Source organism: Falco rusticolus, chromosome 1, assembly GCF_015220075.1.
Source record: "Falco rusticolus isolate bFalRus1 chromosome 1, bFalRus1.pri, whole genome shotgun sequence".
NCBI lineage: Eukaryota > Metazoa > Chordata > Aves > Falconiformes > Falconidae > Falco > Falco rusticolus.
Window position 1 is genome coordinate 73,452,259 of NC_051187.1, and position 18,239 is coordinate 73,470,497.

Genomic DNA, 18,239 nt, shown 5'->3' on the forward strand with positions numbered 1-18,239 from the left:
CCCCGCCACTTCCTGCCCTCCCCGCCCCCCCCCAAAAAAAAGGAAGTTGCAGTGCCTTTTCCTAACAAAAAATTTTGAAAATGGTAATTTCCCAGTAAAGTCTGCAATTTTTGTTCACTGTCACAGTAAGTCACACACTATTTCTAAAATTAGCAGGTGCATTTACTAAAATGATACCCTTCGCTTCTGCCCTTTCTTGCTTACTGCTACATGATCTTTAGTCAGCAGCAAAGGAACTTTTCTTCAATGAGAAGAGATGTAAAAGTCAGTATATCACACGTTTGGATATACCAGTAGGGGCTGTACCAAGCTCCAAGCTGCAGACTCCCCATCCCTCTTGAATTTCGTGCTTTAATCCTTCCAGGCATCTGTGTAGAAAATATGAAACTACAGAGAAGCTAGTTTTTTTTAATTACTCCAGTATCCAGAGATAAAAATCTCACAATACTTTTAAATACTCGTCAGATTTGTTTCCTTCTGTAGAATTTTAAATAGTCTAGGAGTACTTAGTTTACAATAGGAAAACTAGTCAGGCTTTACACTTCTAACCTACTTCTAAGTCTGCAATAACAATCCTGACACTCTTGCCGTTACAGTCAAACTGATTTTTAACACTTTTTGCAGAGGGAAATTCCTAATATTTGTAGTTGGACAAGATCTCCACTCATCATGCCACAACATGTGTGTAACCAAAACACTGTTACTCCCAAGTCCCTTTTCTTTTCTGTAAGCCAGTCATTCTTTCTCTTGAGTGTATTTTTACACGTCCTTTCATCCTTACCCATGCTGGGTAGGACAAGAGCTCAGCCACCTATGCAAGACACTGGAAAGCCAAACCACACCCAATAAGACAGTACTATCCCTCAGTCACTGTCCCAAGTATAATGAAATTAACTTCCCTATTTCCAGTTTTTTACTGCTTCCGGGTTCCTGTTTTAGTCATAACAGGTCAGCCTGCAAATTGCCAGCCCACAGCCTGCGCTGAATTCGGCTTCAGACTGTGGAAACAGAAGACACTCAAGGAGCGAGGAGTGGTTAGTGCCACTGACAAGACTTCAGGACGGCACATTAAACGGTTGTGACTGAGAAAAACTAAAGAAGGCATGACAAAGCAAGTGGCAAACGAGTCAGCCTGAAAACATTTGCATTAGAAAAGGACGTAGGAACGCGCTGAAAGCCAAAGGAAACACGCTTCAACCCAAGTATGTTAAATGTCACCTCCCCAGGTGCCTCACCCAGGCCACTCGCGGCCCCGGGCAGGCTGAGGCAAGGCCCGGGTCCCCACACACAGGCCCGAGCCGCCCGCGGTCCTCGGGGGGGCGGCAGCGGCGCCCCCTGACGCAGAGGAGGGAGGGCCCGGGGCGGGCGAAGAGGAAGCGTCCGTGAGCCGCCACTCACAACTCCCGGGCGCCCTGAGGGGAGGCCGCCCGTCCCTCGCCGTCCGGCTCCCGTACAGCCCGCCGGCATCACCGCCCCGGGAGCCGCCCGGCCGGCCGCCCCGGCGACTAGCAGCCCGCAGCCCCGGCCCGACATCCCGCCCGCCGCCACGGACGGCCGCAGGCCCCGGCCCCGCCCCGCGCCTCAGGGAGGAAGCGCGCGGTGCTGCCCCCACCATGATGGCGGCCAGCGCAGGAAGGGGCGGGCCGCGGGGCGGGGCTGTGGGGGCACGGCCGGGGAGCGCGGCAGCGGCGCGGCGCCGGGCGGCGGGCGGCGGGGGTGGCGGGCGACCCCGCGCTGCCCGCAGCGCCCAGCCGCGCCCGCGCCGCGCGGGGGGCTACCGGCGAGGCGGGTGGGGGCCGAGGGCCCACCGCGGCCGCCCCCCTGCCCCCCGCCCGCCGCCGTCGCCGCCGCCGCCGCGGGATCGGGGCCCCACTGGAGCGGGCCGCGAGCGGCTCCGCCCCCCTTCGTCCCCTTAAAGGGCCCGCGGCTGCTGCGCGCGGCTCCGCCAGTGCTCGCCCCGCGCCGATGGCGCCGCTCTCGGCGGCGGCGTCCCTGCTTCCCTTCTCGTCTCCCGGCGCTTCCTCCCTCCGTTCCCTTTCGCTTCCGGGGTCAGTGCTGCCGCGGCCGCTGCTCGGTAACAAGCCCCGTCCTGGGGTTCGGCCGGGAGAGCCGGTAGCCGTGCCCTGCGCAGGCCGCGCCGTCCCGCCGCCCCCATGGCCAGCAACCCCCAGCCGCCGCCGCCGCCCCCGCCGCCGCCCCCTCAGCAGCCGCCGCCCCCTCAGCAGCCGCCGCCGCTGCCTGGGGGCGGCGCGGCCGAGCCCGAGCTGGTCTCCATGATCGTCAACCACCTCAAGAGCCAGGGGCTCTTCGACCAGTTCCGCCGCGACTGCCTGGCCGACGTGGACACCAAGGTGGGGGCGGGCGGGCGCCGGTGGCTCTCCCCAGTCCCGGCACGTCAGTGGCAGGCCGGGAGCGGCGGGGCCGGGCCCGGGGGTGGCGGCGGGTTGCGGGGCGCTGCGCCCCGCTCTCGGGGGTGGCGAGCAGCCGCCTGGGCCCGCGCGGGGCTGCGGCTCGGCCCGCGGCACCGGGGCTCTTTGCAGCGACCCCGGGGCAGGGCTGGAGCCTCAGGGTTCGGCGGGGAGCGTGGGCCGGCCGGCGGCGCGGGCGCGCCGGGCTTTGCGGAGCGGTTTAGCCGTACGGGCGCCTGTAACAGGCCGAGGTCGCCGGGAAGGAGCGGGAGCGGCGGCGCCTTCAGTGCGTTGGGGGGGTCCGACGGGGCTCCCAGCTCCTCCACCCCGGCCATCGGGAGGCTAACTGAGTATCAAAACCCTCCTGTCCAACCTCTCTGTTGTTGCTTTTTAGCCTGCCTACCAGAATTTGAGACAGCGTGTTGACAACTTTGTTTCCAATCATTTGGCAACTCATACTTGGAGTCCTCATCTCAACAAGAACCAGCTGAGAAATAACATTAGGCAGCAGGTTCTCAAGTAAGTGGCAGCTTTGGGGTTTCTCTGTGTGAACGTGCTTGTGTACCCCGGTAGGCGACAGAGGCTCAAGGTAAAGTGTCTACTTTCTTCTCAGAAACTTCTGAAGGAGCTTTTTTTCAGCATTTAAATTGTGGTATTGTATCAGATAGCAACTTGCCATCAGCATGAGTCAGAATTAGGCTACAAGTATTATTTTGTGTGATCCAAGTTGATGCAGTGGTGGAAAGCTTGCTTCTAACTAGGAATGTAACACCCTAGCTAAAATCTATCTTTACTATTTCTTTTAAAGGAGCTATTAATAAAATTGCCTGTATCAAGTTTTGAGCTAAGGAAAATCGACAGGATTTAACAAACACAGCTCTGCGGAGTACAAAGCTGAGGTCACCAAACAAGACACTGGACGTAAATTTGGCTAGACAGAGGTTTTTCAGAACTGCTGTTATGTCAAATTGATGTCCAACACTTAATCAGACGTTACGTTTTTTCATTAGGGTTTCTCTAGTTCTTCTTCTCAAAACTTTGAGTCATAAATATAAGGAAACTTTGTTAAAGTAGCATGAGTTTGGTCGCTAAATTCAGTCAGACAAGGAATTTGGGAATGAACTCAGTTATGCTGTAGTGGTGCTGTTGATCATTGTACTGAAGAACTGTCTTGTTTGGGAGGAAGGGAGCATTGGTTGTTGGGGGCTTTTTTTTAGTTCTTTTTAAAGAAGCAATGAGGACAAGAGGCAATATATGTCCCACAAAAGGTTACACAGCTCTAGAGCGAACCCATACATATAAAGCTCTCTATTTATTCAATTTTACTGAAGATTAAGGGTGTTCTATAAAGCCACAGCACTCTGAGATGTCACACTGTATTGGGCAGAAAGTAACTTAGGGTGGTGATGACTGGTCTAGTAGTTGTTTGTCCCTCATGCCTTCCATAAATCATCTGTATGCCATGGGAGTTGATAACACCAAGTTTCTTCTTAATTTTTCCCACAAATGTCGCTTTTACAGGTAAGTAAGGTTTGTAGGCATAACCAGTAATGACATAACCACAGGCTGTTGTGTTAATTCCGTGCGTTTGGATTGCTGTGTTTCTCTGGCATTTAGGTTTTTTTCTTAGTTCATAAGGCATAGAAAGCGCTGTTGAAATACAGGCAGCTGGCTAAATACATGGCTGTAGTGGTGCTCAGGAAACGTTAATCCTTCGTTGGAGGCCCTAAGAGTGTTTACATCAGATCTAGATAAGCCTGTTTCATTAAGATGTTCTTGAAAAGTCATTTTCCTTATTTAAGTATTCATGTAACTTTGTTCCAGGTCTGGAATGTTGGAATCTGGAATTGACAGAATTATTTCTCAGGTTGTGGACCCAAAGATCAACCACACATTCAGACCTCAGGTGGAAAAAGCTGTCCATGAATTTTTAGCTACATTGAATCACAAAGAGGAGGCAGGCCCCAGTACAGCTCCAAGTGAAGAGAAAACAGATACTTCTGTTACAGTACAAGGTATTCTACCATTTCTCTGAGCAGTCTGTTAACAAATATTTGTTGAGAGAGCAGAAAGGTTGACTAGGTTTGCTGCTAGCACAGAATTGTTAGCCATCAGTGTTAGCCAGTTGAGCTCTAGGCAGTGTACCATACTACTTGCCTCTGTATAAAGGTAGAAGGAAAGAGAGATGTCACCATGTTATTCTGTCACTTCTGCTTGAGATTATAAAGGATCAGTTTACTGTAGGGAAAAAAGTTGGTCTCAGGGTTTGGCCCTCTGACTGGTACAGGATCGGATAAGACATAGCTGTAAGAGAAGGATGATTGAATTTTTTATGCATTGGTAGATTGGAAAAAAAAATACCTATTAAACAGTGACCTGTCAATGCAATTGGTGTGTGCAGTAAAACCTGAATGGCTAAGGTCCTTTCAGGAGCTTAAATTCTGCTGTAAATCAGCCAATCTTTAGTTTGTTTATAAACACAGCACTTTACCTGTTTGTTTGTTGCCTGGTATTGACTTCTAAAGGCTCCTGCAGGTAATTGTCCATTCTTTCCCTTCCTAAGAGACTCCCAAGCAGTTCATCTATTTGTAACCAGACCCTTTATTTAAATCCTAACCCTTTTCCTGTGAGGCCCACTTCCTTTAAAGTAAGTGGGTTAACAAGCCAGCTGCAGCTCTTAATGCTAGTCCAGTTAACTCTTTCCCATCCATCTTCATAGTTACTTCTAAGAGGATGGGAAAGTGATAAGGTATTTCTGATAGTCCTGTTGTTATACAGGCACTATGCTGAGTCCATTTTCCCTGTCATTTATGGAGATACCAGAGGCATGAAATACAGACTTTCTGCTGTAGCGTTCTATACTGTGATTCTCCAGAGTCGTCATTGCATTTAGGGTGATGGTAAACTTGAACAAGGATTGCGTTCAGAACATCCTTCCCATTGACAGCCCCTGCATGCTTTAGCTGACTGTGTCACGGAGCAAAATGAGTCTCCAGTAGTCAGATCATAATTGCTGCAGAAATGTAACTTCTTGGGGGGGTTTTAAAATATTTTTTTAAACCAAATCTCTAAATGCAAAATTAGTAAAGCCTTTCAGATTATTTTAAATAGAGTAATTACTCTTTTTTTTTCTTTCACTTGCTTAAAATTCTGTATGAACAGAATTACAGAAACTTAAATGAGCTAAAATAATTTTTTTTTCTTACTATTCAAGGTGTGTCTGCTACAGCTCCTAGTGGAAATGTAGCTAGTGATGCAATGTCCATTTTGGAAACAATAACTTCTCTTAACCAAGAAGCAAGTGCTGCCAGGGCTTCAACAGAGAACTCAAATCCCAAGAACAATGACAAAGTTGTAAAAAGGCTCTCATCTCAGCAGAGTGTGGATGGTAGCACTGATAGAGAGAGAAATGGGGAGGACTTGCCAGACAGAGAGAAAGCAATTTGTGACCCTTCTGGAGAAGGGACTGAAACATTTGCAAAGTGTGAAGATTTAAATGAGCTTCCCTGCCAAACTGAAGAAATAAAAAATTCAGCAAAGGATACTAATAGTTTGACTTCTACAAGTAAAGAAATTCAACAGGAAAGTGAAGATCAAAAGAGTAAATTACTAGATAAATGTGACAAGAAACCAGACAGCAGTGAAAAAGGTGAGAGAAGAAAAGAAAAGAAGGAAAAACTCGATAAGAAGTCTGACCATTCAAAGAAAAGTGATGATACTACGAAGTCTAAAGAAGAAAAGCAAGCAAGAGAGTCTGAACCAGTGAAAGTGTTAGTTCCAGAAAAAAATAGCAATAAACATAAAACAGCTGAAAGCACTAAAGAAGGTATGGTGTGGGCAATCCTCTTCCTTGAAATACGGATATGGGGAGGGGGCATTAAGTGTATTCAGGAGTTGAATTGGAAGTAAATTTGGAATGTAGGTTCTCCACTAGTTCTGGCCACAGCTAGGTCTTGGATAATCTCCCTTAGCTCAGGTACCCACACTAGGAATCAGACGAGCTTTGATTCCTCAGATGTGTGATTGGTCATCTGCAAGTTCTCTTTAACAATTCCAGCCTGCATTTAAAGTCTTTAGTTGTACCTCTGGGTGATTGTTGGTGGTGGTGGTTTGAGTAAACCAGAGTTAGCCTAATAACATTTTATTAAGGTGTTACACTTTTTTTTTTCCTTTCTTATTTCTTGTTCTTAAGGTAATTTTGTTTTCATTGGCAAAATCACTGTTTTGGTAAGAAAAGTTTCTGAAATACAGAGTGCTGCATTACAGCCCTTTGTTTCTATTTTTTCCTTTACAAGAAAATACATCAGTAGATTCAGATATGGATGTACTCAGTGACATCACTGTCAGCTCTGTCCATACCAGTGACCTTTCTTCCTTTGAAGAGGAGAGTGAAGAGGAGACTGTCGTGTCTGACAGCACTGAGGAGGGGGAGATCACATCAGGTGGTAAAATAATTAGATTGTTAAGTAGCAAGAAAGAAAATGCAATGCTTTTGTTAAGTGCATCATATAATAAATTGGATACTTTGCAGTATGTTTTATTGTACTTATAAATAAGAAGGAATTTGAATGTGGAATGGACAGTATTCGTGCAATTACGAAAGACAAGTAGTGGACATACTTTTTGAATATTTTTTCAATAGCTTGATATAGTCTAAGCATTGTAACTCCTATTTGTACTACAGTGTTTCTTAGGCAAGAAAAACCACTTAAGTGACAGATGTGTCACTTCCCTATGGATTTTTTTCCCCTCCCTTCTGCTATGAATTTAGTATAACATTGGAATGCTGGGTTACCGTTCTTGTGCTCTTGTCTAGAGCAGAGCTTAGACTCCAAATTCTGTGGATATGTGGCTTTTGCTGTTATAAGACTTTCCACTTCATAATACAGAGTGCCTTCGTACCTGAATGAGTTGTCTCTAATATGCTGTGAGCTTATCTTTTCTGCTTTAAAAATATTATTTAGAAGCATTGTATTACTTGCACATTCTCTGGCTTTGGTGTTACCTTGAAACACGATATGTTGCATTCAGCTATGACTAAAAGATTTGTGAAATTAAAACGTACTTTAAGTATATTTCAGGGTTATAAATAAATAGTACAGTGTGGAGCACAAGTGTTTTCACTTTATTTCTAATAATCCTGATAAAACCAAAATAGATGTATTTGGTTTTACTTGAATAATACTTAAATGAATATAAACAATAATGTGTTTTATGTATATATTTCAGTAAACCTACCTAGTTTTTATGTACTCAAATATTGTACAGGGGTTTTGTGGTGTAGGGAAGAAGCTTAATTTAATACATAGTAGAAACTATGTTCTAACTTCTTATGTGGTGTTAACTACTAAATACTATATGTACAAAGGCAACATGATTACAAGCAAGAGGGTAAGCCTAATTGTTGTATCCCAGTTTATTGCGGGGTTTGTATTTTGTTATTTTTTGGCTGAATGGTGTGCATGAACACATTAATATACCTTTCAGCTTTTCATAATCTAGTGATATTTTGATGTTAAATGGTTTAATTTTTTAACTGTTTATGTTTTTAGAATATATAATTGTTAATGTGCTTTGAGTAGCTTTGTTTTCTAAAAAGTTATGTTGAAAGCACTGTCCCAATTTATCAATATCTCTATACTTTGCTAACCTTTCTTCAGATGAAGAAGAGAAAAACAGTCAAAGTAAGACAAAGCCTCATGCTAATGAGCTGAGAGATGGGAAAGCCAAGCCTGTTCGTCATGCTTATGTTCGCAAGCCTTTCTTGTACTCCAAATACTTCAGTGATTCTGATGATGAACGAACTGTAGAGCAACGCCGTCAGTCCATTGTAAGTGTAGACTGTGTTACTGCTTGCATTCTGGCTCCTTAAACATTTTAGCACAGAAATCCTATTTCTCATTTGTTGGTGTTTTGTGAGTGGGAGTCTTCTGTGTCTTCTCACTGCTTTTTGGGTTTTTGTTTTGTTTTAAACCTTGTGTTACAGCTGCCCCTCCTTCAGACTTCCGCCGAATGTTGCATGATCTGCTCTCCAGTGAAGGCACTCCACAATTTGGGTGGAAAAAGTAGCCTATTATCTACCTGCAGCTTGTCTTCAGCAGGGTTTTGTATAGTTCAGGCTTGTGTTGACTGCTGCAGGCTACTTCATCACATCATCTCTTTACAAATGTAGTTCTTGCTGTCTATGAAATCAGTAGTTTCTAGCATGTCTGCAGTCGTCAAGAATGAAAAGAGAGGATTAAGCATGTTCACTATGTTCTGTGGAAGAAGGACCAGCACACAGAATAGGGAGCAGCAGTTCTTTTAGGTGTTTTTCCTTTGGCTAAGTCTGTATTCTTTTATAGTTATATACACAGTATGTATGTATTAAATTATATATATTATATCTAAGTAAAATAAAACCCAAGATACATTCTTTGAGTAGGTATCATAGCCTGAGTCTGGTGTTAAGCAGCAATGAAACTCTGGAACTCAGCTAATTCCAATTCACAGAAGTATTAGAGGATTCCATTAACTTTTATATAATGATTTTTGAGGGCTATTTATTTTTTAGTTTGCCTCAAGCTACACTGTTCTGTTTTCTTTGGCTTTTAGACATACACATGTAGTCAAAGAATTCTCTTTGACCCAATGATAAATTAATTGTTTTCCTTGGTTTTGTATCTTGAGGCCAAAGAAAAAGAAGAGAGACTTCTAAGAAGACAAATTAACAGAGAGAGACTTGAAGAAAAACGGAAACAGAAGGCTGCAGAAAAAACAAAATCTCTAAAAACTGGAAATCAAAATGCTAAAGGTATGAGAAATACAACATTAGCCCCTGCCACCCTGCTCTCACTCACTATCTCTGGGGGAAAAACATTCAGCTTAAAATATTGGTAATATGTTTCTACTCATTTCCCTTAAAAACCCAACATTTCAACAGTGATGTAACAGAAAAATGTATAATGCAAATTACTCATACAGAGTTCCATAGCTTCACTTTTGCGTGTATCTTTTTATATATCATTGCATTGCCTAAACACAATGAATACCTGTATACATTAGTTTTCTCTGCTACACGTTAGTGTTCTCTGTACTGCTTTCAGTCACGTTTATAGCTGAAAGAATAATACAATGACACGCTTATGTATTTCACCGTTTGTGTATTATTTTAGGAAAAAGTGGCTTGAACTTAGAAGAATCTTCATCAAGAGGTCTTGAGTCAAAAGCTACTGGTACCAGCATTAAGGAAGTGCTTAAAGAACAGAAATTTTTAGAAAAAAAAGTAGCCTTGAGCAGAAAAAGAAAGAGAGATTCAAGGTATTCATCTATTTGCTCAAAAGGAATTAAACCTTTGAATATTCATTTTTGCAGATTGAAATGGTTCTCCTCAACTTTGCAGTTAGCCTTACCCATTTTAACAATTTCCTTATGAAATATTCACATCATTTTGTTACTAGTAAGCATGAAGTTCAGGCAGAAAATCAAATTATAGCCACTTAAATAAGTTACAGCTCAGACTGCAGTAGCAGACTTTGTGGATTTTCACACACAGAATGGTAATAAAGGCATGAGCATGGAGAGCATTAGATGTTGTGCATCTAATATGTAAGTCAACTTGGCTTGGTCTTTAAATTGTTGTTTTGCACAGATGCATGCATGTGTATGTGTCTGTCTATGTACAGGTATATATGGGGCAAGGAGAGCTCTTATCCATTTTACGGGGACAATTGTAGTACTAACGTTGGCATACTAATATTCTCAGCTTTAAGACGCTGATGTCCAGAGGATATCTTTGAAGTTGGTACATGTAATTTTCCAAGAGAAAAAAGCTTGGACATATTAGCTGGTCAAAAGCTGAGTGATCATGTTCCATTTCAGTATTCTTAGTGGGCATTTCTGTCTGCCCTTCAGCTTTAAAAGCAGAAGGTTTATAAACTAATGTTGGGCTGATATCAATTTTTCTTTTTTTTTTTAATTGTCCAAATACCTGTTTCAGGCATGCTGAAGATGGCTGCAGAAAGAAATGTGATCCATCTGAAGAAGACTCTAAAGAGGTGCAAAAGACAAACGAGGTATGTGTCTCAAATACAAACCTTTTGATCTTCCTTTTTAATTGTAATAGTACTTGTTGATATATCCATACCAAACTGCATAGTATTGCATTCGTTCTCATGAATTACTTTTTTCCTGTGAGTACTTTCCGTTGCATTAGTGATCTGGTATTGCTGTAGTAATGTTTTCTGAGTTCCAGTAGCTGCTAGAATATACAGTCTGGTTTTGGTGGTGATGTCTGTTATAGCGGAACGCAAGATACAGTTTAAGCTCTATTCTGTGAAGCTTGTTGTGTTTGTAAAAAGAGCAAAGTGTGTCTTGCATGCAAAGGCTTGAGGAGCTTGAGCTATTTAAACTTCTCACTGGGAAGTTAAAAGAAAACGAATGTAGTCCAAACACTAAAGGAAAGAGAATTTTTATGTTGGAAGTTCTTATTGCTAGCAACATTATTAACAAGTAAAAAGTGGTAGTTGGAAGTTCAAATGGAAGTCTCGACTTATCTTTTGTGAATTTTTGGGTGGCGTTTGCTTTTGTATTCTTTTGGTTATTTTTCTAAACAGCATAATGGCTGTTTAACTTATGGAGTACTTGAAGTTGTGATTGTCCATTTTTGAAATCCATTTAAATAATTTTAGAAAGAAAAATCACTTTATAAAGAAAAGATATGCAAGTTTAAACAAACAGCTTAAGGTTAACATCTGTTTCTTTGGGTTTTCCCACAATGGCAGATAGTTGAAATGAAAATAGCAAGTTTCATTTTCTTACTATATTTCAGGTGCATTTTCATTGCAGTGTAAAGTGTATTCTCTGATGTATTGTTTTTATGGAGAGTTTGCCCTTTGTTTGGTGATGTAGTGAAGGAACTATGTAACATTTGCTTAAATATATATAAAAATTTTCTTTTGTAGACTTGTGAAAAAAATTCCTCCAAAGATTTGAAGCATAATCATGGGAAAAGTGATATCTCTAAACAGCTTCGAAGACTTTCAGAATTGGTGCATTCAACTGAGGAAAGCAAAAGTGATTCTAAAGCAGAAAAAGAACATAAAAGAAAAACCTCCACCTCTCTTCAGGCTGAAGGAGTCCAGCAGGACAGTGAAACAAGGGATCCAAAAAAGCAACTGGATAGAGCAGAAGTCAATACTGAAGAACTACAGAAGCAGAAATCCATATGTAAAAATGAAAAACACCCTAGAAAAGATAGTGACACAGAAGTTCAACATATGAGAAATGCTGCCAAAAAAGAAGCCAAATCTTACAGAGATAAAAATGAAAAGGAAAGAACTGCTTTGGAAGATAAACTTCCTTTAAGGCACAAATATAAAGGAGACAGTATTCACAAATCAAGTGAAGATGTTGAACTCCATTCATTTGAGAGAAGTTTGAAAGGAGAGGATAGTGGTCAGAAACATAATCAACAAATAAAGGTTTCCTCAGATGACAAATCTGAAAGAAAAAGTAAACACAGAAGTGAACGGAAAATATCAGTAACAGGAAAAGATGGAAAAACTGTTTCTGAATCAACCTTAAGAGCTGAAGAATCACTGCGTAAGGAAAATAAAAAAGACAGACATCTCTCAACAGAAAAATCAAAAGCAGAATACAAGTCCAAAAGGTCCCTGAGTGATTCTAGGCCACAAAAGGATTCCCTAAGTGCCTCAAAGCAGCTTGCTTCTGCATCACACAGAAGGAGCGAAAGCTACTCAGAAGATAAACATGAAATAGAATCAGCTAACTCTGATTGTAATTTGAAACAAGAAGATGGCATTCATAAAGATAGACGAAGATCTAAGAGCCTTGTAGAAGACAAGATTTTGTTAAAGTCTAAGTCAAAGAGTCATACTAATAGTAAGCAATTCAAAGCATCTGAAACAGAATTACAGGAAAATTTAACAAAACAAGAGACTGGTCAGAAACTAGACAAAGATAAGAGCATGGAAGAGAATGATTCAGATAAGCAACACAAATCTAAGAATGAAGACAAAGGTTTTGAGGAGGGTGGTGCTGAGTTTGAACTTGTAAGTGGCACACAATCAACTCAGGGATCACAAAAAGACTTTAGTCACAAAGTTAAGTTGCATTCTGGAGAAAGAGGTTCTATAAAAGAGAAATACAGAGGTGATAAAGACTTAAGCAATTCCAAACTAGAAAGAAGGCTCTCTGCTGAAGGTCACAAAAGCAGAAACCTAAAGCATAGCAACAAGGAAATAAAGAAGAAGGAAGAGAGTATCAAATTGGAAGATAAAGATATTAAAGAAATGGATAGTGGGCATGAGAAAGTATTGAGTGTCACAGTAGCAATGGATAAAAAACAAAGTAAGAAGATACCCTATGAAAACAGAAAAGGCAGTATACTGAACCAAGATTTACTTGGAGAGGAAAAGCAATCAGCTAGTACAACTGAAAGCAGTCATGCTCCAACCCCTCAGAAGTCAGGTATGCATAATGACAACTCGCATTCTGGTCATGAGGAAGAGCTGATGGAACTTGACTTGAAACAACCAAAAGCACAGGAATCATCTAACACTGAAGGAAAAAACATTCAAAACTCACTCCAAACCACAGGTGCTGAGTATGCAGCAAAAGACAAAGTGTCTCTCTCTATTTCAGATATTGAATTAAAGCACAGCTTGGCAGATCCTAAAGATTGTGAATCGCAGTTTCTGCCTGCAGCTGAAAAAACTGTTAAACAAGAAGATATCAGTAATAAACAAGTTGGTGCCTTAGACACTTTGTCCAGACAAGCTTCCATGGATCAAGGACCCAATAAACCAGGGACTTATAAAATGAGTGTTTTATATGAAACACGTGGTAGAATCTTACTAAATGTTCCCAGTGAGGATCAAGCTTCAGAAGACAGCAGAAAACCAAAGAATTTTAAAACTGTGATAAATTCTAATTCAGATGATGTTCCTGTAGCAATTAATTCTTCCAGAGAAGATGCTGCTGATGCAAAGTCCATGGATATGGACATCTCTGATTTTACGGATTCATTGGGTGGTATGTCTAGAGAATGCCATAATTCAGATGGGACTTCTTTATTTGAAGGTACTTTCATTTTGAAGAATGATGCAGCACAGATTGTATACATGGAGCAACAGGGTAGTGCAGTGCTGAGTTCTGTCATGAAAGATGATAGTGACAACACCACTGTGACAAACAGTATAGGAAAAGGTAACAACATGCTCCGGCCTGATGAACAGGTAATGGAAGACAGTACAGCTAGGTTACCTAGTCAGGAAGATTATGATGAAGCAGCAAAGTTAGAAAGCACTCGGGGAAGTGAGTTGAAAATAAAAGAGGAAAACTTGGTGACTGACATAACTGAAGATTGTAGAGATGTAACAACAAAAGAACAACTCCAAAAAAGAAAAGAGGGAGAGTGCTTGGATACATATCCTTCCACAAAGGGAGAAAGAAGCACAATGATGGATAATGTGGAAAAGAGTGAGGTGCATGATACTGATGATATGATACAGTCTTCCTCTGTGTTGGTGCCTGACAGAGTTCCTGAGGAAACAGTCAAAGGCTCAGTTGTAGCCAGTGGGCAAGAAGGGAATAGTGTGATTGGTATGGAAGATAAAAATGAAAGCAATGCAGTAGGTACCAGTGCAGGAAGTAGTGAACTTTGTTTGTTGTACAGCAGCCTACAAACAACTCCAGCCACTGTGATAGGAACTAGCACAGAAAAGATCATTGAGAGCACTGTAATGGCCACTAGTACAGGAGAAGAAAGAGCTGAAGGTGCGTCACGTTCTGAAAAGGACAGTGATGCTACAACAACTTGCTCAGAAGAGAGTGAAGTGACAGTAATCTGTACAAGCATAGAAGCTGATGAAGGTTTCACAACAGGCATATGGGTAAAAAGTAGTGAGGGCAGCAGTTTCATCACAGGAGCAGATATTGGTGAGTGTACTGTTGCAGCAGCTGAAGAAGGTGGTGGCAGTGTTGTCACTGAAGGATTGGCAGAAAGTGAAAGTTTCCTAACAAGTACAGAAGGAGAAGAAATTGGTGACTGTACCATGGTTGATGCAGAAGAAAGTAGTAAGAATTTAGTCAATGCAAGCGGAGTTGAAATTGAAGACAGTGTGAATAGTGCTGGGGCGGAAGAAAAAGATGATGCTGTGACTAGCGCAGGCTCTGAAGAAAAGCGAAAGGCCTCAATTTGTGTAGATACAGGCAAACTTGAAAGTTCTGTATCCTGCTTAGGTGAAGTTGAGAGTGATGGAGCTGTAACTAGTGCAGGGACGGAAACAGGTGAAGGATCAACAAGTGGAGACAGTTCAGGTCAATTTAGGGGCAGTGTGAGATCTGGCCAAGTAAAAGAACACGAAGGTACTGTGACTTGCACAGGTACAGAAGAAAGAAGTCATAACTTCATCATCTGCTCAGTGACTGGTACAGATGCCCAGGGAGAAAGCACTGTAACTGGTGCATGTATTGCGATGGTCACAAACAACAGTGCCACAACTGGAACTAGTGGTGACAAATCTGAGGATACTGTGAATGGTGAAAGTGCCGTGACCAGCACAGGCATAACTCCAGAAGATGATGCTGAAATTTCAGTAGTCTGCACAGGGCTGGAAGACAGTAATGAGGGGTTTGCAGTTTGTTTAGAAGCTGAAAAATGTGAAAGTCTAATGGACAGTACAAGGGCAAAGGAAGAAGCCGGTATCACCACAGTCAGTGTAGGGCCATGTGATGATGAAGGTTTTGTGACTAGCACAGGCTCAAAAGAAGAGGATGAAGAAGGTGAGGGCATTGTGACCAGTACAGGAAGAGGAAATGAAGAAAATGAGCATGCTTCTACTTGTACAGGAATGGAAAGTGAAAATGCACTGCTTTGTATAGGTGCAGAAGAAGGTGAAAGTTCAATTATCTGCATAGTTGCTGAACAAATGGAAGCAGAGTCAGGAATGGCTGGCACAAATACAAATAAGCTTACTGTTGACAGCATGACAAGTGCAGAAAAAGAAGCTAATTGTGGTACAAACTGCAAAAATGATAAAGGGATTGTTGAAAGCAGTGTAACCAGTGCAAGTGCTGCAGATGAGGGTGCCTTGGCTGTGCATATAGGAAAACAGGGAGGTACCTTGATTCCCTTAGATGCTGAGGAATGTGAGGCTCCCATGACTAGTGCTATGGCAGTGCAAGATAAGAGTCAGTCTGGTGCTGAAAACAAACATGAGAATGTCATGACTTCCTTTGACAGCAGAGAACTTGATGCCTCTATAAGTAGCGCAGTTCCAAAGGAAGATGAGAATTCTCGTATTCCTGGTGACAGAGAAGAAAAAGTAAAAGGTGATATCATATCTACCAGTACAGTGGAAGAAAGTGATGCTCCCTTACATTCAGCCATGGATGCTGAGGAAGGTCCACTTGCTGTTGCAAGAGCAAATGAAAGTGGGGAAAGCTCCATGATCTTAATAGATACTGAAGACACAGAGGTGCCTATGCCCAGTACAGCTGCAGAGTTTAAGGAGTGTGTACATACTTTTGGCAATAAGCAGGAGAAAGATGAGTGCACTATGATTTCCACCAGTATTGTGGAAGAGTTTGAGGCTCCTATGTCAAGTGCTGCTATTGAATATGATGGTCAGCTCCCTGCTGTGAAAACAGAAGAAATAAATGAGAATGCTATGGTTTCTATAGATATGGAAGTATATGAGGTTCCCATGCCAAGTGAATCCAGTGCAGGAGGAGATAATGATGATGAAAGTCACCCAACTGCTAGTGGTAAGGAAGAAAAAGATGAGTGTGCTATGATTTCCACAAGTGTTGTGGAGGAACAAGTAATCCTAATGTCAGGTGAAGTCACAGAAGAGGCAATTCAACATATGTCAGACGCAGAGTCAAAAAATGAAACAGTAATGATATCTACAAGTACAGCAGAATGTTTTGAAGCTCCTATGTCTAGTGTAGCTATGCAAGATGAAAACAAACTCACTGCTTCAGAAACAGAAGGAAGATACGAAGCTGCTATGATCACTACAAGCATGACGGAAGAATGTGAGATAGTCCTGATCAGTGCAGCACCACAAGCTGAAAGTCAGCTCATCGTTGCAGAAGGAGATGAAGATGCCATTATCTCTCCAAATGCATCAGAGGAATGTAAGATTGTGGAGACCACTGCAACTGTAGATGAACAGTTTGGACTATCTGCTTTCAATGCAGATGCAAAAAGCAAAGGTTCTGTGATTATTGTGGGAGAATGTGGAGCTCCTGTGCTGAGGGTTGCCACCAACAGTGAAGATCAACACACTGCTTCAAGTATAGGAGATAAAGAGGAAGGGGCAGTGATCACTCTGAGCACAATGGAAGAATGTGATAGTCTCTTCACTTTTACAGTCATAGAAGAAAGTCAACTTGCTGCTGAGAGTCCAGAAGTAAAAGACAAGAGTGAGGAAATTTTTAATACTGCTAACCAGATTGAATGCATCCTGTCAACTACAGGTCCAGATAAAAGCAGTAATGCTTTGCTTGTCATTGGTAGAGAGAACGAAACCCAGGAGAGTGGTGTGAGGGGAGAATCGGCAGCATCTCAGACAGTAGGGAGTGAAATCACAGAAACAGATGAAAATTCTGTGAACCTCATGAGTGTAGATGAAGCCCTTTGTCTGGAGATTAGTACAGAGACTACTGTGAGTCCAAGTCCTTCCTCGGAGGCAAGTGAGGATGATGAGCAAAATGAAGAAGTTTTGCATGAGGATGTTGCTTCAGAACTCTCCTGTATGATTTCAGAAGCAGCAGTAGAGAGTGAAACTCTAAGGAATGTAAACTATAAATTTAATTCAAACTTGCTTTTAGAAAGTGATTTTTCTGAAATAAGGACTCCCCTGCCTAGGGCACAGGCTCTTTCCTTGGTTTCTGCAAATGAAGTGACTGTAAATACCAACCATGGTGAAGTGACAATAGAAGCAGAATTAGGGGAAAAAAGTGACTTTCCTTTGTTGCATGTAGAAGAACTATATGGCAGCGATGATAAAACAAACTTGGTCAAAATAAATGATATTGGAATTGAAGTTACTTTTCAAAGCAGTAATGCAACCTTGAATTCAGGTGAGGATTTCTTTTTTTTTCTTTTTTTTTTTTACTCCAGTTTATAAGCTGTCATAAATCAATGCATTTTACCATTATTATAGTTAGAAATAACTTGCACTGTTCAAATATACCTGATTTCTTTGTTGGTTGCAAAATAGCTATTAATGTATTTAAGAATTGGTGACAAGTATTTAAATAAGCATGTGATTCTGGGATTGTAGGAGTGACTGAACACAATTATCTGAGGTATGTTGGAAAAGAATTAAATGCTACTAGAGTACAGAAATTCTAAAATGTTGACTTAAAATTGTGAGCTAATATAAAGTGGTTTGCAAGGGGTAATTGTGAAGCGGTTGATGAGTTTTGTTATTAACATGTTTTGAAATTAAAAAATGCTTTTATAGGAAAAAGCAGACACTTCATTTAGACATAGGTTCAACCTTTTAAAAAGGTAACTTACTAATTTTGACAGTTAAGAGTGGCCATCCTTAATCATAACAGATTTTCTCTGGATGGTTATTTAATGGTCATATTTAGATTCACTCTTTTATGCTGAATTTTGCGTTGTTAATACATTTTAAATGGTCCTCCTTTGTGTTACAAAGGAATCAAACAGTCATCCTGAATAAATGAGTATTTTAAGTGAGCAATCATGATAGGTGTCTATTTTAAATAGAAAAGTTATGATTGTATGGCATTAAGGAATACCATATTTTACTTCCGTATCCATTTTTCTTGAAGCTAACATTTGAAATG

At 41.7% G+C, this 18,239-nt stretch overlaps 2 protein-coding genes across 12 annotated transcripts in view; one reads left to right on the forward strand and one right to left on the reverse strand.

Moving 5' to 3' along the window:
* Positions 1 to 235: 235 nt before the first annotated feature.
* Positions 236 to 1,683, reverse strand: LOC119146661 (oxysterol-binding protein 1-like). The gene is made up of 2 exons (XM_037384661.1): positions 1,236 to 1,683; positions 236 to 368 (listed from the first exon to the last, which is right to left on the reverse strand). Exons 1-2 carry the CDS (start codon positions 1,613 to 1,615, stop codon positions 266 to 268), a joined length of 483 nt encoding a protein of 160 aa, XP_037240558.1. The 5' UTR covers positions 1,616 to 1,683; the 3' UTR covers positions 236 to 265.
* BOD1L1 (biorientation of chromosomes in cell division 1 like 1) overlaps positions 363 to 18,239 on the forward strand; it is a 39,317-nt gene continuing 21,440 nt past the window's right edge. For 4 of the 11 annotated variants that reach the window (XR_005103792.1, XR_005103794.1, XR_005103799.1 and 1 more), the window contains exons 1-10: positions 1,809 to 2,351; positions 2,803 to 2,927; positions 4,233 to 4,423; positions 5,623 to 6,234; positions 6,704 to 6,850; positions 8,069 to 8,238; positions 9,078 to 9,201; positions 9,563 to 9,707; positions 10,387 to 10,462; positions 11,351 to 17,501. Coding sequence is in view for 5 of the 11 variants with exons in the window: in XM_037384607.1 (XP_037240504.1) it covers positions 2,154 to 2,351; positions 2,803 to 2,927; positions 4,233 to 4,423; positions 5,623 to 6,234; positions 6,704 to 6,850; positions 8,069 to 8,238; positions 9,078 to 9,201; positions 9,563 to 9,707; positions 10,387 to 10,462; positions 11,351 to 17,501 (7,939 nt within the window). In the remaining 6 variants the exon portion in view is untranslated. Of the gene's footprint in view, positions 1,203 to 1,807; positions 2,352 to 2,802; positions 2,928 to 4,232; positions 4,424 to 5,622; positions 6,235 to 6,703; positions 6,851 to 8,068; positions 8,239 to 9,077; positions 9,202 to 9,562; positions 9,708 to 10,386; positions 10,463 to 11,350; positions 17,502 to 18,239 lie in introns of those variants that run through there. The other 7 variants (XR_005103807.1, XR_005103809.1, XM_037384607.1 and 4 more) reach the window with 5 other exon arrangements.

Coding starts and splice junctions, on each gene's coding strand:
- LOC119146661 (XM_037384661.1), bottom strand. CDS start 1,615: ATGGTGGGGGCAGCACCGCGCGCTTCCTCCCTGAGGCGCGGGGCGGGG. Junction 369..1,235: donor CGGGGCCGCGAGTGGCCTGG/GTGAGGCACCTG, acceptor TTTTCTACACAG/ATGCCTGGAAGGATTAAAGC.